The sequence below is a fragment of the Labeo rohita genome, chromosome 2, assembly GCF_022985175.1.
Source record: "Labeo rohita strain BAU-BD-2019 chromosome 2, IGBB_LRoh.1.0, whole genome shotgun sequence".
NCBI classification, from domain to species: domain Eukaryota; kingdom Metazoa; phylum Chordata; class Actinopteri; order Cypriniformes; family Cyprinidae; genus Labeo; species Labeo rohita.
In genome coordinates, this window is record NC_066870.1 from 22,205,254 (window position 1) to 22,229,648 (window position 24,395).

The 24,395-nt window shown below is 37.1% G+C and overlaps 3 protein-coding genes and 2 non-coding genes across 12 annotated transcripts; all 5 read right to left on the reverse strand.

Moving 5' to 3' along the window:
• Positions 1 to 1,005: 1,005 nt before the first annotated feature.
• On the reverse strand, positions 1,006 to 3,616 carry LOC127176023 (cystatin-like protein). Its single transcript, XM_051127441.1, has 5 exons — positions 3,538 to 3,616; positions 1,969 to 2,264; positions 1,706 to 1,801; positions 1,539 to 1,607; positions 1,006 to 1,421 (listed from the first exon to the last, which is right to left on the reverse strand). The coding sequence occupies exons 1-5, from the start codon at positions 3,599 to 3,601 to the stop codon at positions 1,308 to 1,310; spliced, it is 639 nt and encodes a 212-aa protein (XP_050983398.1). The 5' UTR covers positions 3,602 to 3,616; the 3' UTR covers positions 1,006 to 1,307.
• Positions 3,617 to 4,756: 1,140 nt separating this feature from the next.
• LOC127176031 (cystatin-like protein) lies at positions 4,757 to 5,732 on the reverse strand. The gene is made up of 4 exons (XM_051127454.1): positions 5,517 to 5,732; positions 5,238 to 5,336; positions 5,076 to 5,144; positions 4,757 to 4,934 (listed from the first exon to the last, which is right to left on the reverse strand). The coding sequence occupies exons 1-4, from the start codon at positions 5,688 to 5,690 to the stop codon at positions 4,821 to 4,823; spliced, it is 456 nt and encodes a 151-aa protein (XP_050983411.1). The 5' UTR covers positions 5,691 to 5,732; the 3' UTR covers positions 4,757 to 4,820.
• Positions 5,733 to 6,238: 506 nt separating this feature from the next.
• On the reverse strand, positions 6,239 to 23,811 carry puf60a (poly-U binding splicing factor a). Of its 8 annotated transcripts, none has more exons than XM_051127402.1 (14): positions 23,688 to 23,811; positions 22,857 to 22,927; positions 21,295 to 21,403; positions 20,609 to 20,704; positions 18,123 to 18,212; positions 17,711 to 17,779; positions 17,260 to 17,421; positions 16,160 to 16,252; positions 15,855 to 16,068; positions 15,357 to 15,547; positions 15,007 to 15,063; positions 10,936 to 11,047; positions 8,550 to 8,797; positions 6,239 to 6,996 (listed from the first exon to the last, which is right to left on the reverse strand). In XM_051127402.1, the coding sequence occupies exons 4-14, from the start codon at positions 20,687 to 20,689 to the stop codon at positions 6,697 to 6,699; spliced, it is 1,617 nt and encodes a 538-aa protein (XP_050983359.1). In that variant the 5' UTR covers positions 20,690 to 20,704; positions 21,295 to 21,403; positions 22,857 to 22,927; positions 23,688 to 23,811; the 3' UTR covers positions 6,239 to 6,696. The 8 variants fall into 8 exon arrangements, with proteins under 8 accessions (XP_050983359.1, XP_050983368.1, XP_050983343.1 ...); XM_051127411.1 differs by having other exon boundaries at positions 23,682 to 23,763; XM_051127386.1 differs by lacking the exon at positions 21,295 to 21,403.
• On the reverse strand, positions 17,490 to 17,627 carry LOC127155188 (small nucleolar RNA SNORA57). Its single transcript, XR_007825544.1, has one exon. It is a non-coding gene; the product is annotated as a small nucleolar RNA SNORA57 (small nucleolar RNA).
• On the reverse strand, positions 20,146 to 20,280 carry LOC127155189 (small nucleolar RNA SNORA57). The gene has a single exon (XR_007825545.1). It is a non-coding gene; the product is annotated as a small nucleolar RNA SNORA57 (small nucleolar RNA).
• Positions 23,812 to 24,395: the final 584 nt, after the last annotated feature.

Sequence of the window (24,395 nt, forward strand, 5' to 3'; positions counted from 1 at the left end):
TCGTTAATTTTGCTGAACGAGACTCAAAGGTCCGAGTCGGTAAAATGATCCAAACTTCCCATCCCTACTATGAATCACATCTAAGTTCATCGTCTGTTTACTCCGGCTAAAAAGTAGAGTAGAGTAGAGTATGGCGAAAAACTTCATCTTATTTTCTGCTACAACTTTAGAATCGTCCGACATCGTTGTACCTTTTTGTTTGTAAACAACGTTTGACTTACTTGCACTTTCTTAGTCTTTGCGCGTTCGCTTTGTAAACACTGGGTTTGTGGTTCCGCGTGACCTTTGGACGTTATTCAGTAGTACGTAATGTCGAGGACGCGCATCCCAGAGCCTGTGCTACACAAGCTTTTGCGCTTAAAAAGTATATTAGTCGTTTCCGAAAAACATGACCAATCGTTTCACTAGATAAGACCCTTCTTCCTCGGCTGGGATCATTTAGAGCCCTTTGAAGCTGCATTTAAACTACATTTTGGAAGTTCAAAATCGGGGGCACAGTTGAAGTCTGAAACCATATCAAAACCATATTTTCTTTATGACAGAAAGACATGGACATCTTGGATGACAAGGAGGTGAGTAAATTATTTGTGAATTGTTGTTCTGGAAGTGGACTTCTCTATTAATCTCTCTCTATCTTTCTGTCTGTCTGTCTGTCAAATAACTTAATTATTAACTACATTAGTCTGCTGTCAACAGCTCAAGCGTCGTTACTAGGTCTAAAACGACGCTTTGGAATTAGCAACTGTGTTGGATGAGCTGTGTAAGAAATTAATCCTACTCACAATGGCGTTTTAAGGACAAAAACCAAATGAAAGCCTTGAAATATATAATGTATTAAGGTGTGGTAACCTTAGTATAAGGGGAATAATTAACTTCGGTGCATTGATTTTTTAAAAAATAATGCACACCACCTCTATAAACACTGTATCACTCGGCACTAAGATCTCTAGTGTTCCACTACACCTGCTGTATACCTGTAGCATTAACTAGACACACTCCAGATAATGCCTTTAAATATGCTTTAGTTTAATCATGGCCAGGAGGATCTCATACAAATCACAGAGAATCCTCACAACAAAAACAATACAACAGTTTATATAACACAGATGAATGGCAAAGATGACATACAGTTACTCGCAAAGAAAATGTGGTTTTTAATTACTTTAGCTTGTTACTCAAGTCATAAGTTATTATGGTTATTCTTATATTTAGACAGACGTCTAGCTCCCTTGGCCATGTGCATCCATTTTTGCAACACACTAAGAAACTTTACGTTTTTTCCCCCAAATGTTGATCCTTTTTACATCTCAGATGCATCCAAGGCATCCAGTTTGTTGCTGTTCATTTCCTCCTTTTTGGAACAGTAGATGAGATCTCCCAGTATGATGACTTTTAGGACATTCATCTATCCTTTTATTTATCTGCAATGAGAAGAGTAAGAAGCTTTTAGTGCAGGAATATCTTGACAGGAGATGGATTATGATGGTGTTCTGTAAATGTGGGAGCTTTATGAACTAATATAGTAATCTATGATTTACCTCTGCTATTTGTCCTAGACGTAAACATGGTTCCATCCTTCCATTACAATCAATACAGGAAACATAAGGCTGAGAAAAATACCACAGAAATGTGTGAAACTGTCAAGTTTTTCTACAATGACTTCTAAAGGCATTTAGACAATCCTTCTCTCGTAGTGAATACCTACTCTCTTGTCTTCGGTTTTACAGTCTTTCCGATGGACACTCGGTGTTGTGCTGGCACATGAGGTGGGTCTCAGTATCACATTGAGCAGATTGGTATCCTGACATATATGGGAAAGATACAAGTACATGTAACTCGAGCATAAAAATGACAACCAAATCTACATGTAGGAGATGCTTACATTTTTTATGGAGTACTTGAAGGCACATTCACAGAAAACAATCAAAACAAACTGACAAATTACAGAATTTGAATTAAATAACTTACTCTATTGGCGATGATGAAAAAGTCAAGGTGTTTGCCATTTCCATGATCCTTATTGCCTTGCTCTATTGCCTTGTCAACAATTTCTCTGTCATGTTCATTTAACTTCTCATATTCTGTTCCCTTTGTTGAGTCCAGGAGGAACAGAGCGCTAAGCAGAAACAGTAAACCTCTCATCTTGACCAGCAACTGAAGAGCTGAGCTGTCTGTCTGATGTTTTTCAGAATCAGTTACTGCTGTCACGTCTACACAGATCACGACAGCTGTGATTGGTCTGCTTTGGAAGCTGAGGTCCTCCCCTAAGATCAAAAAAGAGGGTTTGCGCAGGTTTTATAAGGTAAATTTAAGTTGTTTTAAAGAACTATAAGATCAAGTAAAGAGAAAAAAAAATTTTCATTGAAATTTTCTAAATGTAGGAATTATATTTATAGCAACTCATGCAGTGTGAACGTAAAGTTTTCTTGATGCCCATAATGTTTGAAAGCAGAAAAACAGATGGCAAAGTACAACTGGAAAGTCTACACGTAACCCCTGATAAAACATTCAATGTTTGATTTGAACTAAAAGCAACATATGTAAATATTACCCTTGACTCATGGCTGCATTTGAACCAACTATTTATACCATGTTTATTTCACTTCACTACATTTGAACTATAATTCAGCGTCAAGCTAAACAACATGTATATTTTGGATTTTTTTTTGTTGCCATGCATAAGATTATCCCACCATTTTGAACTGTTTTATAATCCTACTTTTTCAAACTCCTCCCAGGCCATGTATCATCTAGAGACCCTGGTGACAAAAAGTCATCAAAAGAATTTGGATTCATCAGATGCTTAGAAGATATAGTGTAATAAGTGTATGGACCCATGGCTACAAAATGTCTCATATCTTCTAAACGGTTTGACTAATTAAAGTTCTTTTGATAACTTACTGTCATTGGTGTCTATAGAGGATGCATAAAAAATTCATGAGAATCAGTCAGAGAAGTATCTTTCATGTGCGGTAGAAATTCCCCAAACCACTTGAAAATGTTTTTTGCACTGCGGACAGGTGCTGAAGTCCTGCTGGAAAAGGAAATCAGCATCTCCATAAAGCATGTCAGCAGATGGAAGCATAAAGTGCTCCAAAATCTCGTGGTAGATGGCTGCATTGACATTGGACTTGATAAAACACCCCAAATCATTAGTGACTTCAGAAACTTCACACTGGACTTCCTCCAGACTCTGGGACCATGATTTCAACATGAAACGCAAAATTTACTTTTATCTGAAAAGTGGACTTTGGAGTTTCTGTTTCAGAAGTGGCTTGGAAGTGTTTTTCCTGAAGACGTCTGAGCATGGTGACTCTTGATGCGTTGACTCCAGCTTCATTCTACTCCTTGTGAAGTTCTACCAAGTGTTTGAATTTGGCTTTGCTTGACAGTTTTCTCAAGCTTGTGGTCATTCCTGTTGCTTGTGCACCTTTTCCTTCCCAGTTTATTCCTTCCATTCAACTTTGCATTTAATATGCTTTGATACAGCACTCTGTACACAGCCACCCCTTTCAGGATTAACCTTCTGTGACTTACTCTCTATGTGGAGGGTGTCAATGATTGTCTTCTGGACCATTGCCATGTCAGCAGTCTTCCCCATTACTGTGGTTTCAAAAAACAAGAGATACCCGGATTTTATACTGTAGGGATGGACATTTAATGAAACTCAATTGTAAATATTCTAATATTTTCAGATACTGGATTTTTGACTTCCATGAGCTGTAAGCTCTAATCATCAAAACTGAAGCAAAAAAACTTTAGAAATGTTTTACTTTCAATGTAATTGAATCTAGAATATCTGCTCTTTCAGTTTTTGAAATAAGTTACTAGCAAAAAATGAACCTTTTTACAATATTATAATTTTTTGAGATGCACCTGTTTTAATAAAGTAAAAACAATGCCATTACAAAGGTAAAAACAAAATTCCCCTGTAAATCTCTGAGTCGTCAAATATCGGCTTGTAATGGAAAGGCTCATTTTTGATCACGTTTTTTGATTATTGACTAAAAGGTGCTTATGAAATTTTGACTGCTCCTAAATTTAAGTTACAAGCGCAAGTGCTGCTAAAGAGAAAAGTAAGCGTAGAGCCCTGTGACCTTACTTTAGAAACAGGCCTTAGACAATTCAGTTAAGAATTACAGTTACCTAACACCTAAGAGTCTCACTCTGAGTCGGACGACGTCGCAGCCCCTATAAACACCATCACTTGGGACTAAAATCTCTAAGTGTTCCACTACACCTGTTGTATACCTGCAGCAGTAGCCAGACAGACTCCAAACAGTGTCTTTAGATATGCTTTATTCACGCCCAGGAGGACCTCAATACAACAGTATATAACTCTTCATTTTTTTTTTGAGAAGTAAACATGGTTCCATGGTTCTTTACAATCAATACAGGAAAACTGAGACTGAGAAAAATACCATAGAAGTGTGTGAAATGGTCAGGTTTTTCTACAGTGGCTTCTACCGGCATTTAGACAGTCCTTCTCTGATAGTGAGTACTTACTGGTTTGTATATGCATATGTACATGGCATCATTTTTGTCTAATATAATTGGTTCTTCATATGTTTTCTTGTTACTCAAATCATGAGTTGTTATGGCTATTCTTATATTCAGACAGACGTCTAGACAGCTTGTCCATTTACTTCCGTTATTGCAACACATTAACTTTGGCTAAAGTGTTAAGTGTTTAGTACTCAAAAGCATACACATGTTAGGCCTGAAGAAAAGAAATGATTTATGATAAATGTTATGATTATTTTTTTTTTTTTTTTTTTTTCAGATGGCCAATTGCAAATGTCCTTGTTCGTTTTTACATATCAGACGCATCCAAGACATCCGGTTTTATGCTGTTCAGTTCCTCCTGTTTGGAACATTATGTGTGCTCCCCCAGCATGATGCTGAATAGGACAATCCTCCATTCTTTTTTTTATCTGAAAGAAGAGTTAAAAAAAAAAAAAAAAAACTTTTATTGCAGGAATATCTTGACAACAAACAGGATGGGTCATGATGGTGTTCTGTGAAATGTAGGAGCTTCATGCCTCCGTGGACTTATATAGTGATCTGTGATATACCTCTGCCTTTCGTCTGAGAAGTAAACATGGTTTCATCTCTCCATTACAATCAATACAGGAAACCTGAGGCTGAGAAAAACAGAAATGTGTGAACTTGTCTGGGTTTTCTACAATTATTTCTAAAGGCATTTAGACAATCATTCTCTCATAGTAAATACTTACCACACTCTTTTCTTCAGTTTTACAGTCTTTCTGATGGACACTCTGTGTTGTGCTGTTACATGAGGTGGGTTTCAGTATCACAATGAACAGATTGCTGTGCTGTCATAAATGGGAAAAATACAGGTACATTAACAGTAAAAATACAGTAACTCTAGCATAAAAAAATGACAACAAAATATACATTATAAGGAGAAGGTTACAATTTTTACTTAAAGGCACATGTACAAAAAAAAAAAAAAAAAAAAAGACAAATTACAGAATTTGAATTAAATAACTTACTTTCTTGACAATAGAGTGAAAGTCAAGGTGTTTGTCTTTTCCGTGATCCATATTGGCTTGTTTTATTGCCTTGTCAACAATTGTTCTTTCATGTTTGCCTAACTTCTCATATTCTGTTCCCTTTGTTGACTCCAGCAGCAACAGAGCGCCAAGCAGGAACAGTAAACCTCTCATCTTGACCAGCAACTGAAGAGCTGAGCCGTTTGTCTGATGTTTTTCAGAATTAGTTACTGCTGTCACGTCTACACAGATCACGACAGCTGTGATTGGTCTGCTTTGTAAGCTGAGGTCCTCCCCTAAGATCACGAAAAAAGGGCTTCTGCAGGTTTTATAAGGTAAATTTAAGTAATTTTAAAGATCTTTAAAGATCAAGTAAAGAAAAAAAAAAAAAACACTCAAGAATGGAAATCCATGTGTCAATACATGTGAAATTTTCTAATTGTATGAATTATATTTGTAGCAACTCATGCAGCGTGAACAAAGTTTACTTGATGCCAATGTTTGAAAGGAGAAAAACAGAAGGCAAAGTACAAATGCAAAGTCTACACGTACTACACGTGCAAATATTACCCTTGACTCGTGGCTGCATTTGGATCCACTATTTACACCATGTTTATTCCACTTTACTACAATTCCAGTGATGATCACAAAAACAACTGCTGTTTAAGCATATTTCAATAGAAAAAGCTTCCACACAAATTCATTAAAGACAGATCCGAGTGTCATATTTGAAGAATTTATTGTTCTGACATTTGAAACCAAGAGCATCATAACAGGCTAATGACAATATTTTAAACAATAAGAGGAGGGGGAAACTGACAAAGCAACTGAATTTGAAGAACATCTGACTGATGGAATGGGAAGTAAACCAATGACAAAAAAAAAAAAAAAAAAAAAAGGAGGGAAAGGGATGGGGGCATCCAGTCGTTCACATTAACGTACAGCAACAATAAAAAAAAAAATGTTCATGAGCGTTTCCTTGCCTCTGTCCCATAAAGGGATCATTAATAATATTAATATCAACATCGATAAAAAATAATTACAAGTTATAAAGAGTAGCCAGTACCACTGGGAAGAGTGGCTGGCGGCTTGCGTCTGTGTAAGTGAGAAAGAGAAAAGGGAGAGATGGGGAGGGAAGAAAAGGTTATGAAGGGCAGAATGGGGTGTTTTTTTTGACAGTCTATGCAGAGAGGTCACTGTTGTCAAACCGTTCCTGATCATACACCTCAGCGATGACCTTTCGACCTCCGAACCAGCGGTTGTTAAGCGCCTGAATGGCCTTGTTCATCTCTGACGCTGCTGAAAACTCCACAAAGATTTTGACAATAACTTCAGCATCCTCCTCCTCGCCCTGCTTCTCCTGATAGATGATCACTCTATTAACAGCTCCAAACTTGCCACATTCCTCCGTTACTTCTCCTTCCAGATCGTCATCTATGTCCTCAGGTCCAACCATGTTCCTGAGCACCATAACCGTAGACTGTGGAAAGAGCATACAGAAAAGTGATGCATTTAATTGATCAAAAAACATGTTACAAAAACTACTTATTAAAATAAATGCAGTTTTTTTTTTAACTTTCATGTTTCACTGCAGCGATTCACTGTGCTGTTACCTGAATGATCCACAGATGTTTTTTTGTTTGTTTTTTGTTTAGTGATAGTCATTTATGAGTCCATTGCATGTCCTGAACAGTTAAACTGCCTGCTGTTCTTCAGAAAAAATTTTTCAGGTCCAACAAATTCTTTGGTTTTCAGCATTTTTGTGTATTTGAACCCTTTCCAACAATCACTATAATTTTGAGATCCATCTTTTCACACTGAGGGACTCAAATGCAACTATTACTGAAGGTTCAAACACTCACTGATGCTCTGAAAGGAAAAAGGATGGATCAGGAGCTGGGGGGTGAAAACTGAATTTGAAGAACAGGGTAAATTTAACTTATTTTGTCTTCTGGGAAACATTTAAGTATCTTCTGTAGCTTCTGAAGGCCAGTACTAAAAAATGATATTTAGGCAAAATAAGAAAAATGTACTAAACATCTTCATTCTGGTCAAAAGTTTTCACCCCCAGCTCTTAATGCATTGTTTTTCCTTTTGGAGCATCAGTGAGCGTTTGAACCTTCTGTAATAGTTGCATACAAGTCCCTCAGTTGTCCTCAATGTGAAAAGATGGATCTTAAAATCATACAGCATTGTTGGAAAGAGTTCAAATACACAAACATGCTGAAAAACCAAAACATTTGTGGGACATGAAGGACTTTTCTGAAGAATAACGGGGAGTTTAACTGCTCAGGACAAACAAGGGACTCATGAACAACTATCACTAAACAAAAAACACAGCTGTGGATCATTCAGGTAACAACACAGTAGTAAGATTCAAGCGTATGTAAACTTTCGAACAGGGTCATTTTTATAAATTCAACTATTTTCTCTTGTGGATATGTATCCATATGTAAATGCCTTTAATGTGAAATATCTTATTCAGGTCAGTACTAAAAAAAAAAAAAAAAAAAAAAAAAAAAAAAACAACATGCATTGTATGATCCCTCTTATTTTGGTAAAATTAACATTTTTGCAGATTCTAAACCTTTGACCTCAACTGTATAAAACTGGGAAGAGCCAGGATATTTTTAATGTAACTCCAATTGTCTCCAATTGTATTCACCTGAAAAAAAGTCATATACACACCTAGGATTGCTTGAGGGTGTGTAAATCATGTGGTAATTTTCATTGGTTAAACTATCCCTCTAACTACACATTTTGAAAAGGTTCTAAAATTTATGAATTTGACAATAGACAACAAATTAAAAATTTAGAAAAAAATGCCTTTACAAAGGTTAAAAAAAAAAAAAAAAAAAAAAAAAAAAGGCACTAATCACATTTGAAGTAGTATAAGTAGTAATATAACACCTCTGTCACTGAACACAAGGAGCTCCTAAATCTTTTAAAGTGTCCAAAAAGTGTTCACAAGCACTCCTAAAAACAAGTGTAGAGCCCTGAGAACCCAGTTATTTTAATTAACTGAAAACAAACCTCTTGTTTTCTCAACAGTTTCTGCATGACCATATGTCTGGCGCTGCTGCCCGAGATGCTCATGTGCTCCTGTTCACTAAGCATCTCCTGGCCCGTGCCGTCTTGAGCAGCTTCTTCCTCTTCTTTTTCCTTCTTTGCCTCTTGGGCTGCAGCCACAGCAGCTGACAGTGACGGCGGAGAGGCCAACACCGGGTTCACGAGACCCACCTGAGGCACGACAGGCAGCGTGGGCCGGGCTGGTGTCACGCCTGCACACAAAAACACAGGAGTCAGTATATTAACTGTGGTCTGACACATGAATTTCTGCTAGATACCTATAAAATCCCTACCTATGAGCGAAATAGGCTTTTTAGACTCTACAGCCTTTACCAGAACAGTTACCTAACAAAAAACTGGAGGCACAATTTAAGAAAAAGTTGCCATCGTTTAGGGTAACGTTTCAAACCCTTTAGTCTTTATTTTTTTAAAAGTTCTTAAAGGAACATGCCACTATTTTTGAAAATATACCATTTTCGAATCCATTCAGCCGATCTTTGGTCATTTTTAAGCGAGATGCTAACGGTCTAGTCAGATTCAATGATCTATGCTAAGCTATGCTAAAAGTGACCCAGACCCAGAAATCAGCCGAATGGATTAGAAAACAGTAAAACTCAACTGTTTAACTCTAGGGGAGCTGCAAAACTATTTTCCAAAAATAATGGCATGTTCCTTTAATTTTCCACTTCAGTCAGATGTTAAAGGATTAGTTCGCTTCCAGAATAAATTTTCTCGCCCCTGTCATCCAAGACGTTCATGTCTGTCTTTCTTTAGTTAAAAAGAAGTTAAGGTTTTTGAGAAAAACATACCAGGAATTTTCTCTATATAAATGGACTTCAATGGCAGCCAGTGGGTTTAAGGTCCAAACTGCAGTTTACATGTAGCTTCAAAGTGCTCTACACAATCCCAGTCAAAGAATAAGTGTCTCATCTACCAAAACGATCGATCATTTTCTCTCTCTTATACATATACACACACACAAGCCTAATATTTATATTTATATATTTTTTTTTCCTTGACTGGGATCATGTAGAGCCCTTTGAAGCTCCCACTGAAGTCCACTATATGGAAAAAAAATCCTGGAATGTTTTCCTCAAAAAACGGAATTTCTTTTCGACTTTTGAAGGGAAGACACAAAGATCTTGGATGACATGGGGGGTGAGTAAATTATCAGGAAATTTGTGTTCTGGAAGTGAACTACTCCTTTATCTGTAGTGACTTAAAATTGAGAATCAATTTGTCAACAGAATATTCAATTCGTGAATGAACGGATCTCTGAATTTTTACTAAAAAACGATTTAAATTTCATAGTTTTGGGCTGAACCATCCTTACAGAAAACATTTATCTAATCAGGACCAGGAAACACACTATTTCATAGAAATTATTCATAAAAAAAAGAGGGAGGGAAAAACAAATGAAAAAACACCCATGAAAAAAAATCTGCCAGTTTTGGCAGTGCTTCAATATTTTTCCTCTATACCTGCTTGCTTCTTGCCTTTGTGACTATAATGTTGATCATTAAATCAAAATATTAGAAAAAAATACAAAAATTAACACAGGGGCCAATTTTCCCCTCTTTGTTGCAACATCTGTCCTCTCTGGGCTTGGCTTTAAGATCAATTCCACAAAAAAAAAAAAAACACACAGGACCTGAGAGACTCACTGGCCAATAGGAATGAGAGATTTGTTTATGAGGGGAGGGGTTAGAAACAGTCCTCTTCAAACTTGGTTGATCAGTGTGCAGCAAAGGGGAAGGGTCATGGCGAATGTGGAGAATAAAGACAGGGAGGGGAAGAAAGGAGAGAAAAAAGGAGAAAGAGAGAGAGAGAGACAAGGAGAGAAGAGAAAATAAAAGAGAAATCTATTAGTGGACACGTCCCACGACAGGCCACGTTAAACTGAGTACTGTGTAGGACAACAGAAACCTGAGGGAGAGAAAGATTGTGCATTTTTAAGCTAATGTGGAAATGGGAGATCATGGTCGGTGTTCAGAATGACAGAGTACAACCACTTAAAATTAGTGATCCGACCGACATGTAGCGATAAGTAAAGTGTAGAAGGTCATGCCTGCCAAATAAGGGCTTTAAAGGAAAAATAAGGCATGTGTTTGTAATTATCTTTCAGTTGGACTCCTCTACATGTTTCCTAACAATCCTGTTCTCAAAAACAATACATGAAATGCTATCATCCATGCAAATTACACCCAAGTGAAAGGCCCCACTCTTACACAACACAAGTCAACCACATGCAGAACGAAAGTACTAAAGACATACAACACGATTAAGGCACACGAGCTGTACTGACAAAGTAAGACCGATGTTACAACAAACCACTTCTGAATGCACCTACCTGTAATGACCCCTGGGGCCTGAGCTGCCATGACGGCCTGTGGGAGCTGAGGCAGGTTCAGGCCCGTCCCCCCAGTCATCGCCCCCAGAATAGATGCTCCCGCTACCGCTTCCTGGAAGAACAGAGTGGGACATATAGGAACACCGCCTGGACAGCGCCCGTTAAAAGCACACATAACACCAAAACGAGGGGACAAGCACGTCACAGGACAGGACATGAGACAAACTGACCTTCGCACACACAGACAAGCCTTGGGCCAGCTGCATAAAAATGGGAAGTTTAAGCTTATGAGGGAGATTGATAATAGGGATGCTCATATTGACAACCTGATCTCATGACGAAAACGTACCTGAGGGAACTGTCGCAAGACGTGAAATACGTAGCGCCATGTACATTTTTTGACATATTCGATGTGAAATGTCCACCGAGTGCCACTAAAAAGTATGTTTTTTTTTTTTGCCGCCAGAAAAGATGAACGTATATATGGTACGTTTTATGTGACGCTGGTTTTGTACACGTCACCGCAGTTCTGACTTGAAATGTCTATTGAGTGACGCTCAGTCTAAAGCTTTGTGACGCAATCACAAGAATGCCATTTTAGCTTGTTTTTCAGCTCTTTCATCGCGAGTTGTTTTTCATGGGATTCATACCCAAGGATTCTGCATCCCAAGTCCAATTCTGTGCCGTCTGAGCTACCGAACAAGCTACGTACGGAAAGCAAAACATATGGAGCTGTAATTATAACCGTGTACAAAAATTATTAATTTGTGAATCCAGGTTGTTCAGTATGCTGCTGTTTGCACATGTTAAAAAAAAAAAAAAAACCTGTAAACCCTATTTTTATTTTTTTAAGTACATATATTTTTAATGGGTTACAACACGTCCATTCTATTTTAATTTAATGCTAATTTAATATTCTAATCTTATTAGTTACTGGTTGATGTTTGGATAGTCTTGCATAGCCAGACCTTTAGACTGACAGCAGAAGGTCTGAGAACCTTGGCTGCTTTGAATGGCCAAAAACCGGCCAAAAACCACCCAAAAGGCCACGACTGACAGGTAAAATAACCAATCACGTTTCATTTTGTGCCGCACCATGTTTAGGGGTATGGACATGTCCCCACAATAACAGACTGGTGTGAAAATTAGAGTCTAAAGAGCATTCTAGAGACTACATTTCACAGACTACAATCCAGGGTTTAGCTGATCCTAAGTGCTCATTGTCACAGTTGAAAACACAACAGCTTTCTTCTTTCATGAGTGGCTTTAGCATCGAGGCATCGTTGTTACTAGGAAGAACATTAAAGAACACGACAGACGTTTCTGGGAAATCCTGAATATTTTAACCAGTCTGATGACGTCTTCGAAACTCCTGAAGCGTTTCCAATTTTGTGTGCCATATGCATCAGACGTTCAGCCAACGGGCATGATGTCTGAGGCTGAGACAAATGCTCTGATAATGAGCAGCAATTGTCGGTTGGGAAAATTTACCGTAATGAGCATCCCTTATTGAGAAATGTGATTTATGTCAGCATAAAGCAATAAAATATCTGTAGTGTACTGTCTTAGAGTATTCTTTACTGTCTCCACAGCAGAAAAAGATATACTTCAACATGCATGCTCATTTGCTATATGCTCAGCTGCCCCTTAACCCTTGTATACAAATTACAAGCCAACATGGAGGAGAGGGAGGACAAAAAAAGTTGATGATTTCTAACGCATAGATTTTGTTCAGACTTTATATACAAAACCTAGAAGGCTTCAAACTCTAAACAGTGTTAATTAGATGAAAAATCAGCAAACTACACTGTCAATACAAGTTAGGCTTTTTAAGCAAACTAAAACCCTAAATTTGATTTAAATTTCAACTTTCTATTCAAAGAATTCTGAAAGAAAAAAAAAAAAAAAAAAAAAAAAAAGTATCATGGTTTGAACAAAAATATTAAGCAGCACATCTGTTTTCAACATTGATAATTGCTTTATAATTGTGATCTTGGGCCACAAAACCAGTCATAAGTAGCACAAGTGTATTTGTAGCAATAGCAAACAATACATCGTATGGGTCAAAACTATTGATGATCTTTTATGCCAAAAATCATTAGGATATTCAGTAAACCATGTTCCATGAAAATTTTTTGCATAAATTTCCTACTTGTTGAGGATAAATGTCCTACTGTAAATATATCAAATCTTAATTGTTGATTCATAATATGCATTGCTAAGAACTTAATTTGGACAACAAAAGGTGATTTTTCTCAATATTTGATTTTTGCACTCTCAGATTTCAGATTTTTAAATAGTTGCATCTTGTCCAAATATTGTCCCATCCTAACAAACCATACATCAATGAAATGCTTATTTATTCAGGGTTCAGATGATATACAGATTATGGTTATGGCATACCCTTATGGTTTTGTGGTCCAGGGTCACAACTGATAATAATTGATTTCTGAAGGTTCATACTGAAGACTGGAGTAATGGCTGCTAAAAATTGTAATATGTAATATTTTAGATTACAATTTTTACTGTATTTTTATAATTTTTAGTTCTTACCAAGGCTGAAAACATTTTACTTAAAGGAGAAGTCCACTTTCAAAACAAAGATTCACATATAATGTACTCACCCTCTTGTCATCCAAGATGTTCATGTCTTAATTTCTTTACGACTGAAGACTGCCATTTTGAGGAAAACATTTCTGCATTTTTCTCCATATAATGGACTGGTATGGTGCCCCGAACTTCTAAAAGACAGTTTAAATGCGGCTTCAAACGATCCCAAATGCGGTTGTAAACGATCCCAGCTGAGGAAGAAGGGTCTTATCTAGCGAAATTATAGTTTTTTTTTCATCGGTTATTTAAAAAAAATACAATTTAAATACTTTTTAATCTCAAACGCTTGAACCGGGAAAAAACAAAACAAAACAAAACAAAAAAGCGTTTGATTTTAAAAAGTATATAAATTGTATTATTACAACAACCGATCATTACGATAGATAAGATCGTTTACCACTGCATTTGGGATCATTTTGGAAGTTCAAAATTGGGGCACCATAGCAGTCCATTATATGGAGAAAAATGCTAAAATGTTTTCCTCAAAAAACAATTTCTTTACGACTGAAGAAAGACAAACATCTTGGATGACAAGCGGGTGAGTGCATTATATGTGAATCTTGGTTTTGGAAGTGGACTTCTCCTTTAAAGACATTTAAAAAAATAAAATAAAATTCTCACTAACTCAAACTTTTGAACGTTAATGTAAAAAAAACGGCCAAAAAGCTAACAGTTAAAGGAAATGTAACGCTGCTTGACATTAAACACATTAGTCCAGTGTCTGCTCTAATAGTGTTTGTGCATCTAAACAGTCAGGCATTTCATGCAACTAGGCCCAAGACCTGAAATAAAGGTCAAGAACATGTGACAAAAACTAAACCGATCATCAGAAATCCTTATAAATTAACTATACATTAATTTAGACACTGCTACATAAGTTGTTAACTTACGCAATTATTTGCTTAACATATAATTTAAACTAAGTATGACAAGCATGAGACAACACAGAACAATTACATCACTGATCATACAAATTTACAGTGTATATTTAATAGCATATAATATGGCAATTTTAGCATGATCTATGCTGTAGCATAGACACAATAAAAAAAATCGCTAAAATGGAAGTAATCCACAATAGAAGATGCCGAAAAGGTATCTCAGAATTATATTAATAAATAGGCACACCCATTAACAAAGAACTATCATGAAAAGCCTTAAGAGATTAAGCGGACATCCAGAATTATATATTCATCATTATGTAGGCCAAAACCCAAATTACAGATAAAAGGCTGAAAAATATTGGCAGAGGTGCTACTTAAAGTCACCTGCAACTAAAGCTGCTCAGCTTTCAAGAATATGGGCCTGTCTAGTAAACATTCTCTACCTAGCACACTATAGAGAGCAATGTGCATCACTGTAACTGGGAAGTCCTGAAGACAAGACTTTCCCCACACTCATATTCTACACAAAACAAAAAGGCACCAGCGTGCTTTGAACAGAATTTCCTGAAGGATTTACCAGACAGTTGAGGAAGTCTTCTGTCCGATTCTCCGGCTGGGACAGATTCCATGCCATCTGTTTTTGGAGTTTACACGCTATGTTATCTTTCTGCATGTAAAAGCTCTGTCTCAAATAAGTAATGCTGTGTCATAACTGAGTCTTCATGCCAGTCAATGCCTAAGCTGACTCAAATCAAGCCCTCACATACAGCACCAAGTGTCTGCTCTAGCCGGCTAAGCCAATTAAAAAACACGCTGCCTTACTTTACAAAGGAAGGCTTTTAAATGCCAAAGGAAGCAGCTGCTCACACACACACACACACTCTCTCCCTGACTAACAGTAGATAATCAAGGTGTGTCAACGCTCACCTGTGCTGTGATTTTGGCGGTGGCGGCCGCAGCCGCTACGGCGGCGGCGGGAGGAAGGCCGCCCGGCGTCGCTGGCGTCAGAAGGGGCATGGGTGGCGTGACTGCTTTGCCCACTCGCAGGTACTGGCCGCCTAAGTCGAAAAGGTTCATGGAGGACACGGCATCTTGCGCAGACTGGGCCTTATCGTATTCTACAGGGGAAACAGGGAGGACTGAGACTCAACGGCTTCTAAGAAGACTCAGCATTAATCTACCAGAGCTCTGAGACAGTTACTGTGTAATTACCAGCGGGCACTTATGGCACAAAAGTCCGTAACAGAGCCTAAGAAAACAACGACAACAGAAATAAAAACTTACTATGAAAGCATGTGAGGAACCTGCCCCCACCCTTCTCTATCCCCTGTGAGACATGTAGAGAACAGCATTCTACCATGACTGACTGCTCTCAGTCAGATACATTTATAAACAACCGAATGGCTGAAGCAGCCGCCCGCTTACCTATGAAGCCATAGCCTTTGTGCTTTCCCGTCGTGGGGTCCCGCGCCAGGGTGCACGACTTGATTCTTCCAAAGGCCTCGAAGACGCTCTTGATGTCGTCGTCTGACAAATCGGGATGCACCGACGCCACGTAAATCCGGTTGAAGGCGCGCGCTTCTTCGGCTAGCTGGTCTATGATGGGTTGAGCCTGACCAATGTTGCTCGGTCGCCCCACCTACAAGTGTTGGAAAAAAAGATCAGACATTACTGCCTATGTTCGATGGATTTAGAAAGTTAATAAACTTAATTTTTTACAAAGTACTCACTTTAATGTTTCTACCACCCAACATAACCGAGTTCATCTGTTCTAAAGCGAGCTGTGCTGCTTCTGGTACTTCATATTCTACAAATGCAAAACCCTGCAGAAACAGTAGCTTATTGTCAGTTGATTGTCAGTTGTCAGAAAGAAAAACAAGAGTTAAAGAGAGTTAAAAAATAGGGCTGTCACAATTCTTTGATTCAATTTGAATACTCAGTTTTTTTGGTATAAATGTGTCGATCGACTGCCAAAATACCTGAAGTGGCACATTCCACAGACGAGAATCCATGAAATGCATTATTACACTGTTTTCGAAGGCTGCATGATATATTAAACCCATTTAAAAATCATAAAGCATAATGCTATTGAGAATTCACGAATGTTACGATTCAATTACATAAATATTTGTGATACAGGTTTAATGTATACAATTTATTTACATAAGTGTAGGTTATGTATGCGTGTCTCAGAGCGGCGCTGTTCACAGTAAATGTTGTTCCACGCTAACTTACTTACGTGTGGGGCATCTTAAACTTTTTCTCTAAAAATTGCTGAGTTTGGGTTTATTATAACCAGTGTTGCCAAGTCCATCAATATCTTTCTCAATATGCTAGAGTTTTGATGCCCGCATATTCAAAAAAATGACAGTGGCTGTACCATTTCTGTCATAAAGAAATAACCAAATATTAAAGATTCAGTAGACATTTGAATTAAATGTTGTTTAGTCAATGTTGAACAAGGATTAGATCACACAGTAAAGTGTAAAAATTGTCAGGCCGTTGCCACCCTCTGCAGTCATTTGTTATAATGCGCAATGTTCATTAGTGCTAGTGTTTATAACACGTATTTTAACATTTTGTTCAATAACCATATGAATTCTTACTTTTGATACTTTATTTGAACTTAATTATTATTGCCTAAATGCTATTATGTATTTTAAGTAACTTTAAAGGGTTATTGTTAACTTGTCTATTTTTATTAAAATTGTTATAATTATCCGATTACTCAATCGTCAGAATAACTGACCAATTACTTGATTGCCAAAATAATCGGTAGTGACAGCCCTAATCAAAAACATAAAATGGTTTAAAGAAATGACCTTCTGACCTTGTGTTTTAATGTAACAGAGTCCCAGGACATGTCAATGCTCTTAATGGGACCGAAAGGAGCAAAGGCCTGTCTGATGGTGTCTTCTCCTAGCTCGTAGTAGATTGACCCAACATAAACACGGCACATTATGGCTAGTGCCCGTTGCCTCTGTGCTGCAACCTGTAATGGATAATTGAACTGATCAGATGGGGCCTATACTTATCGTTCATAGAGTAAATCATTCATAGTCATGTTCCAGTGGTTAAGGATAGAACCAGCAGACAATAATTATGCTGGCACCGAAGACATAGCACTGGCTTATCTCTACCTCCGACCCATTACACACATGAGTACTGAACAACTACATGTGTGCCAACTAAAGGAGGGGGAAAACAACATCTGTTGTTTTCACAAAATGTATGTCAATGAAGGTTACTGAGATTACTTGGAGAAACTGTGTTGGACTTACAGACTGTAGTGGTGAGAGAGGATCTCCAAAGCCCATCGTTAATGAAGCCATCTGAAGGGAATTAGGGAGCTGTAAGGAAAAATAAACCAACTTGGTAAGTCTATCACTGATGTGCAGATTTAATTCTACCACAGCTGGAAGTTGTCAGATCAGGGTAGAAAGGGTCCTTGAGACAAGATACTACTCACATTATGATACATAATTACAATCATGATTATGTATACACCAAACATTGTGGTGTTTTTTCAACACAATCGTTTTCTAACTGCATCTTTCCATCAATACTATAAAATAAATGCCAAAATAGTTTCACCATGATATTTCTTCGTAAATCTAAAAAAAAGAAGAAGAAGAAGAAAAAAAAAAAAAAACAATATACAACTCTAAGACTACTATTCTTATGCAGTTTTACCTGTAGGTTGCTGAGCTGTTGCTGCTGATGGGCGAGGGTCTGCTTGACCAGGACGCTCTTGATGCTTTGTTCCATGGCATACTTCTTTGCCTAGAAATGAGAGCACATAACACTAAATGAATACCCACGAAAATAACAATTTCAAACAACCTCAACAGGACCACAAATAGCCAGATCTCTTGTCAGAAATAACATACTTCACTGGGCTCAAGATTAATGTTTGTCTGCTTGTCTAGGAGAAGTTTAATTTTTTTAAGTGGTGAGTGAAAAAGAATTCTTCAGTTTTTTCAGTAATCCTTTTTTTTTTCCATTACAATTTTTCTAGACTCCGTTTTAATGATTAAATTAATAATCAAAAAGCATGTCTAATTAATTTAAATCATGAAATTTACACAATTTAACAGCAACGTAATAAACGTTTAACAAAAAATTAATTTTTCAAGCCCTATAAAATACAATGATATATAAATATACTGTGAATACTGTGTATGTGTGTGTGTGAGAGTGTGTATTTCTCCTACAGGTTATCCTAAGGGTTTTTTTTCCTCATTGTTTTAATTTTTACATTTTTATATTTAAAGAAGAAACTATATATAAAAATAAAAATGTGGCATGTAGTTACTTCAAACAATGGTATAAAGCTATTCAACACATGATTCAATGTTAATAGCGATAATCTTAATTTCAAGGGACTAATCGACAATTAGGATTTTTGTCATAATTGTGCAGCCCTTATGAGTGTCACAGTGCTTTGCTATGTGTGCAGTAAATGAAACTGCATCTGTGCAAATTCATTTACACAGGGACACACAAAACATGCAGAATTAATTTTTAAATAGTATTTTTGCGACTTAATATTCAGACTCTAATCCATATAGTGTTGATATAAGTGTACTGACCTACTTTTGATTTATTCATTCAAAATTTGGCAAGTTCTGTGACATTCCACGCTATATAGTAAATTCCATTTTTATGACTAGATTCTAAGTTACTTAAAGGAGAAGTCCACTTCCAGAACAACAATTTGTTGCAAATAATACAAATAATTTACTCACCCCCTTGTCATCCATGATGTTCATGTCTTTCTTCAGTCGTAAAGAAATTGTTTTTTTGAGAAAAACATTTCAGCATTTTTCTCCATATAATGGACTGATATAGTGCCCCGATTTTGAACTTCCAAAATGCAGTTTAAATGCGGCTTCAAACAATCCCAAATGCGCTTGTAAACGACCCCAGCTGAGAAAGAAGGGTCTTATCTAGTGTAACGATCAGTTAATAAAAATACAATTTATATACTTTTTAATGCCAAACGCTCATCTTGTCTCACCCTGCCTGGACTGTTTTTGTCCTATAATCACTGTTTTACCTTTTTTGTTCAGGGTGTTTGATCTTATTTGCATGTTCACTTTGCAAAGACTGTGTCTGTACTTCTGCAGCGATGTAGGATGATTTTGAAATGATTTTTGAAGTTGAGGGAGTTTTTCGACCTACCCTAACTGTCTTGAGTCAGAATACACAGAGTTCAGGGAGAGAAAGGCAAGATGAGCATTTGAGATTAAAAAGTATTAAAATTTTATTTTTTAATAAAAAATAACCAATTGTTTCGCTAGATAAGACCCTTTTTCCTCGGCTGGGATCGTTTACGACCTTTTATCTGCATTTTAAACTGCCTTTTGGAAGTTCAAAATCAGGACACCATACCAGTCCATTATATGAAGAAAAATGCAGAAATGTTTTCCTCAAAAAACAATTTCTTTACGACTGAAGAAAGACATGAACATTTTGGATGCCAAGGGGTGAGTACATTATATGTGAAATACAGTTGCTGTCAGCTGCCACCTACTGACAGTTTAGTTTCATGCATCATTGAATTTCCACCAACATATCATATTTGTATATTAAAAAGCAACACAAAATATCACCACTATTTATGTAGTAATTTTGCAATGTAAATGGATTTATGCCAACTCTTCAATAAAACAGTATGTGTAAATGCATCTAAATCCCATAATCATCCACTAAATAGTGTACCAGCTATTGAGAATAGTACTAGCAGATAATCAGACGCCACTAGTACCGAAGGCATATCACTGGTGCTGCTCTTGTCCTTCGCTTGCTTACATGTGCACGAAGCAAACACATGCTTATGAAGCCAAAGGACATGAATAAGAAGTGGCACTGATTTCTTAGCCGTTCCAGTAACAGACACAACCCAGAAAAACTCTTGGCATGGATTTTTGCAGATTAATTGGATTTAAAAAAAAAAAAAAAAAAAAAAAAAAAAAAAAAAGCACGCACAACCCAAATTGCTTACTGATCACAATGCAAAAAAGTATGCTTTAAACAATCACAAAAATACACAAAAATGAAAGCCTCTGTCTGATATACTTGTGTATAATTATTATTGGGTTTGGAAAAGTGTAGTCACACATCAGTCACTGATTTCGGTACCCATATACAGAAGCAGTATCTGGGTGAAGTCTCACCTTCTGCAGCGCCTCCTGCTGTTCCGGGGTGAGGGGCGGCAGGCCAAGCTTCGAGGCCGTGCTCTGTCCATTCTCCATCATCAGAGCCTCGCCTCCCTGCACAGAGCACAGGCATCTGTCAGACCTGATGAATGCGAGCTGCAGCGAAGCTGCACATCTACTCAAGACACACACTGGGACTGCAATACACATTGGACAACTTACAGCTTTAAAACCATCTAGTTTAAGAGCAAACTCAAATTGCATCCATCAGGATAATACTATTATTTAACAATAGTATAAATTATGCATCTTAAATTATTTACCATTTGCATAACAAAAGTATTAGGATTAGCACTGGAAACAATTTCTCATATTTACATTACTACAAATGATTCTAGATCATTTTGAGCTTGCTCTAAAACAGCTTTCTAAATTTCACATGTTGGACACCTTCAGTTTAGCGTAGGGCTTTGTTAAAGACATTTTACACTGAACTGAAAGGCCATTGATAATGAGCCTTCTTTATACATTTAATTAACAGGCTTCTCATAAAATGGTAAGGGGACCCATGTATTCGTACCACATGGTGACTCCTCCCCTCAGTGGATTCTGTAGGTCACTGGAGGACCATATACCCTTAGAGTGCATATGCTAAAGTAAGTGAGCCCTCTTATTTAATACTACACAAGAGAAAACTTAAGTACCTTTGCTCAAATGAACTCCAGAGTGGTGCACTGTCCCCCCTTAAGGAGGTTTGAACCCAAAAAGTTCTGCCATTGGCTTTGGAAATATAGTACAGTCAAGAGATATGTTCTACAGCACAGACGACACATAGAGAGAAACGACAAAAAAGAAAAAAGGAAAAGAAAAACACAAACCTACTTAGAACAAGAGAACTGGATAGGGAGACAACAATTTGAGATCACTGACAACCAAATCCAGGGAAAAAAAAAAAAGTTGTCTCTAAGATGTTTAGGACATAAATCCCTGGGTAACAAACCTTAAGGCTATAAATTCTGTACACATACGTTCTGTGGCACTGATTCTTAAAGTGACAGTTCAACCAAAAAAGAAAACTCACGCCCCATTCACAACAAGGATAACTATAAAACTTTTTAGTTATCATTCCTGGTGTTAATCATGTTGTTCCAAACCAATATGAGCTTCTAGACTAACAGCAGATGATTTCACTGAATATTGGCTTAAATTTTGGTTTATTTTACTTTAGAAGATTTATATTAAATATAAGATGCACTTACTGCTTATATGATACTTGCATCCTTTTTAAAGCTTGAAACAAGTCTTGCATGGAAATAAAAAAATTCTCCTATCGTATTTCGCAGAATAAAGTCAAAGGTTTAGAACAGCATTAGGATGAGTGAATGAGTACAGTTTTAGCTGAACTATTCCTTTAAAGGGACAGTTCACTCAAAAATGAAAATTCCATAATTTCGTTCAAATCCCGTAAGACCACCGCTCAATTTCGGAACACAAATTATGATTTTTTTTTTATGAAATCTGAGCGCTTTGTGACCCTCCATAGAGCAAGGGTCCTACCATGATCAAGGCCCACAAAGGTACTAAAAACGTTGACAAAATAGTCCATGCGACATCAGTGGTTCAGCTGTAATTTTATGAAGCTACGAGAATGGTTTGTGCAAAAAATAAAAATAAACACCATTGCCCCAAGTTGCTTTCTTCTGTTATTATCAAGAGTGCCCAAAAGCACCCTTGCTGTCTATGGAGGGCCAGAAACCTATTAGATTTTATCAAAAATATCTTAATTTGCATTTCAAAGATGAATGGGTTTGGGTCTTATGGGTTTTGAATGAAATGACGGGGAGTAATGACAGAATTGTCATTTTTTGGTGAACTATCCCTACAATGTGACAACAAAATTTCCCAATTTGTGAATATTAGCACAAAGAGCTTAAATATTACTTAAACTCATCTAAAAATTGACAGGACTTCAGCTACCAGTAAGGTATGATTGGCCCGGATGACAAATAATAACCAAAAACAACCGTTTTTGTCATAATAACAATGCAAACAAAATAATTTTCCAATCCCTAACAGCTCTGATTATAACAAATACTGATGACACTTCAACAACATAGAAAGGAAGTACAGGTTGCTTGATGCAACCTGTTGTTTATCAAATATGTGTCAAATAACTGAAAAGTAATAAGACACATTCAAAGTTTTTTGCAAACCCTTTTCATAAGGGAAGAGTGGTCTCAGGGTGAGCAGTGGATAGGGCCCTTACCTAGCACCTGCTCTCCGCTGGGGTGTCTTGTGTGATTATATATGGGGAGCTTTTACTGTTCAATACAGAGTCTATAAGGAAAGAGAGAGGTTTCAGTAAACTCATGTACACTGCGTCCATTTCCCAAATTAAAAGGGTGAACTTAACTGTTTTTCAACCTACTTATAATAGCACGGATTTTAGACTAAATTAACCATTGAAGCGGCCTGCTCTTGCACATTAACTACTGTTAACAAGGTAACCACACTGACCAAGAGGTCACAAAAGCAGCATTCAATGAAGTATGAATGTGCCCCATACATTCTCACTGGCCATAAGGCCTTATGTAACATTTGGTATAACGATGCTCGACGATAATGCACTTTTTCTTTTCAAAAGCGAATAGTAACTGCAAACAAATCTTAGCAGCGTAAACGCAACAAACCGGAGCGTTTAGTTTCATACGTGCTGTGCAGCAGCGAAGTTGATTCAGCTCACGGAGGACAATGTGAAGGGGTTAACATGCTAGCTCATGTAACGAATGAAGAAAGCGAGTGAGCGCAGGCGTTTAGGTTACCTAGTAATACACCGTCAAAAACAACCGTTATAAACAAATACTAACAGTTAGAAATGACTTGCTCAGTCGAACATGATTTTATCACTGTGGTTGCAAAAAGACACGCAGCAGCAGGCCAGGGAGAAAATCCCGCTCTCGCCGCGCTAGGCTAATTAGCCATACCCATGTTCTTCTAACTTTTTAAATGAAACCTCTGTCCGAAAACGTTACTATATGCAGTTGAAATATTACTGAATGTATATTAAGAGAGAAATGAAACAAAATATTACATTTACCGCTGAAACAGCCACCGCCATAGAGCACACCTTCCAGCGCTAACGTCCACACGGCGAGGAAGACTATGAAATCTCGCGATACCGAGAGAGAGTTAGGTAAGAGGCGCGCAGCTGCAGTATGGACGATCAGACTGTGATTGGAGGAAAGCATGAATAACAAAAATATAATGATGTAAGTTAGAGAGCATAATAAAACATAATTTCTCATTTTCTTGAAATAATTTGTGACGCCATTTATAAGTCCATAGCAAAAGATGTGAAATAATATCTATAATCTTGAGAAATAGCGTGAAAGCCCATATATAGGGGGGCTTGGCGTAGTTATCACACTTTTTTACCGTAGTGAATAATAGTGGGTTTATGAAAGTAAATTTCTGTGTAACACACGTATTGAAATAAAGCAAGCAAACAAAAACGAATGATATACAGTTAAAGTCTAAAGTTTAGATACACCTTGCAGAATCTGCAAAATGTTATTTTACCAAAATAAGAGGGATCGTACAAAATGCATGTTTTTTTTTTTTTTATTTTTTTTTTTTTTTTTTAATTTAGTACTGACCTGAATAATAAGAGAGAAAATAATAGTTGGATTTATAAAAATGACCCTGTTCAAAAGTTTACATACTTGATTCTTAACACTGTGAATGAATACCTGAGGGGGGTGAAAACTTTTGAATTTGAAGATCAGGGTAAATGTAACTTATTTTG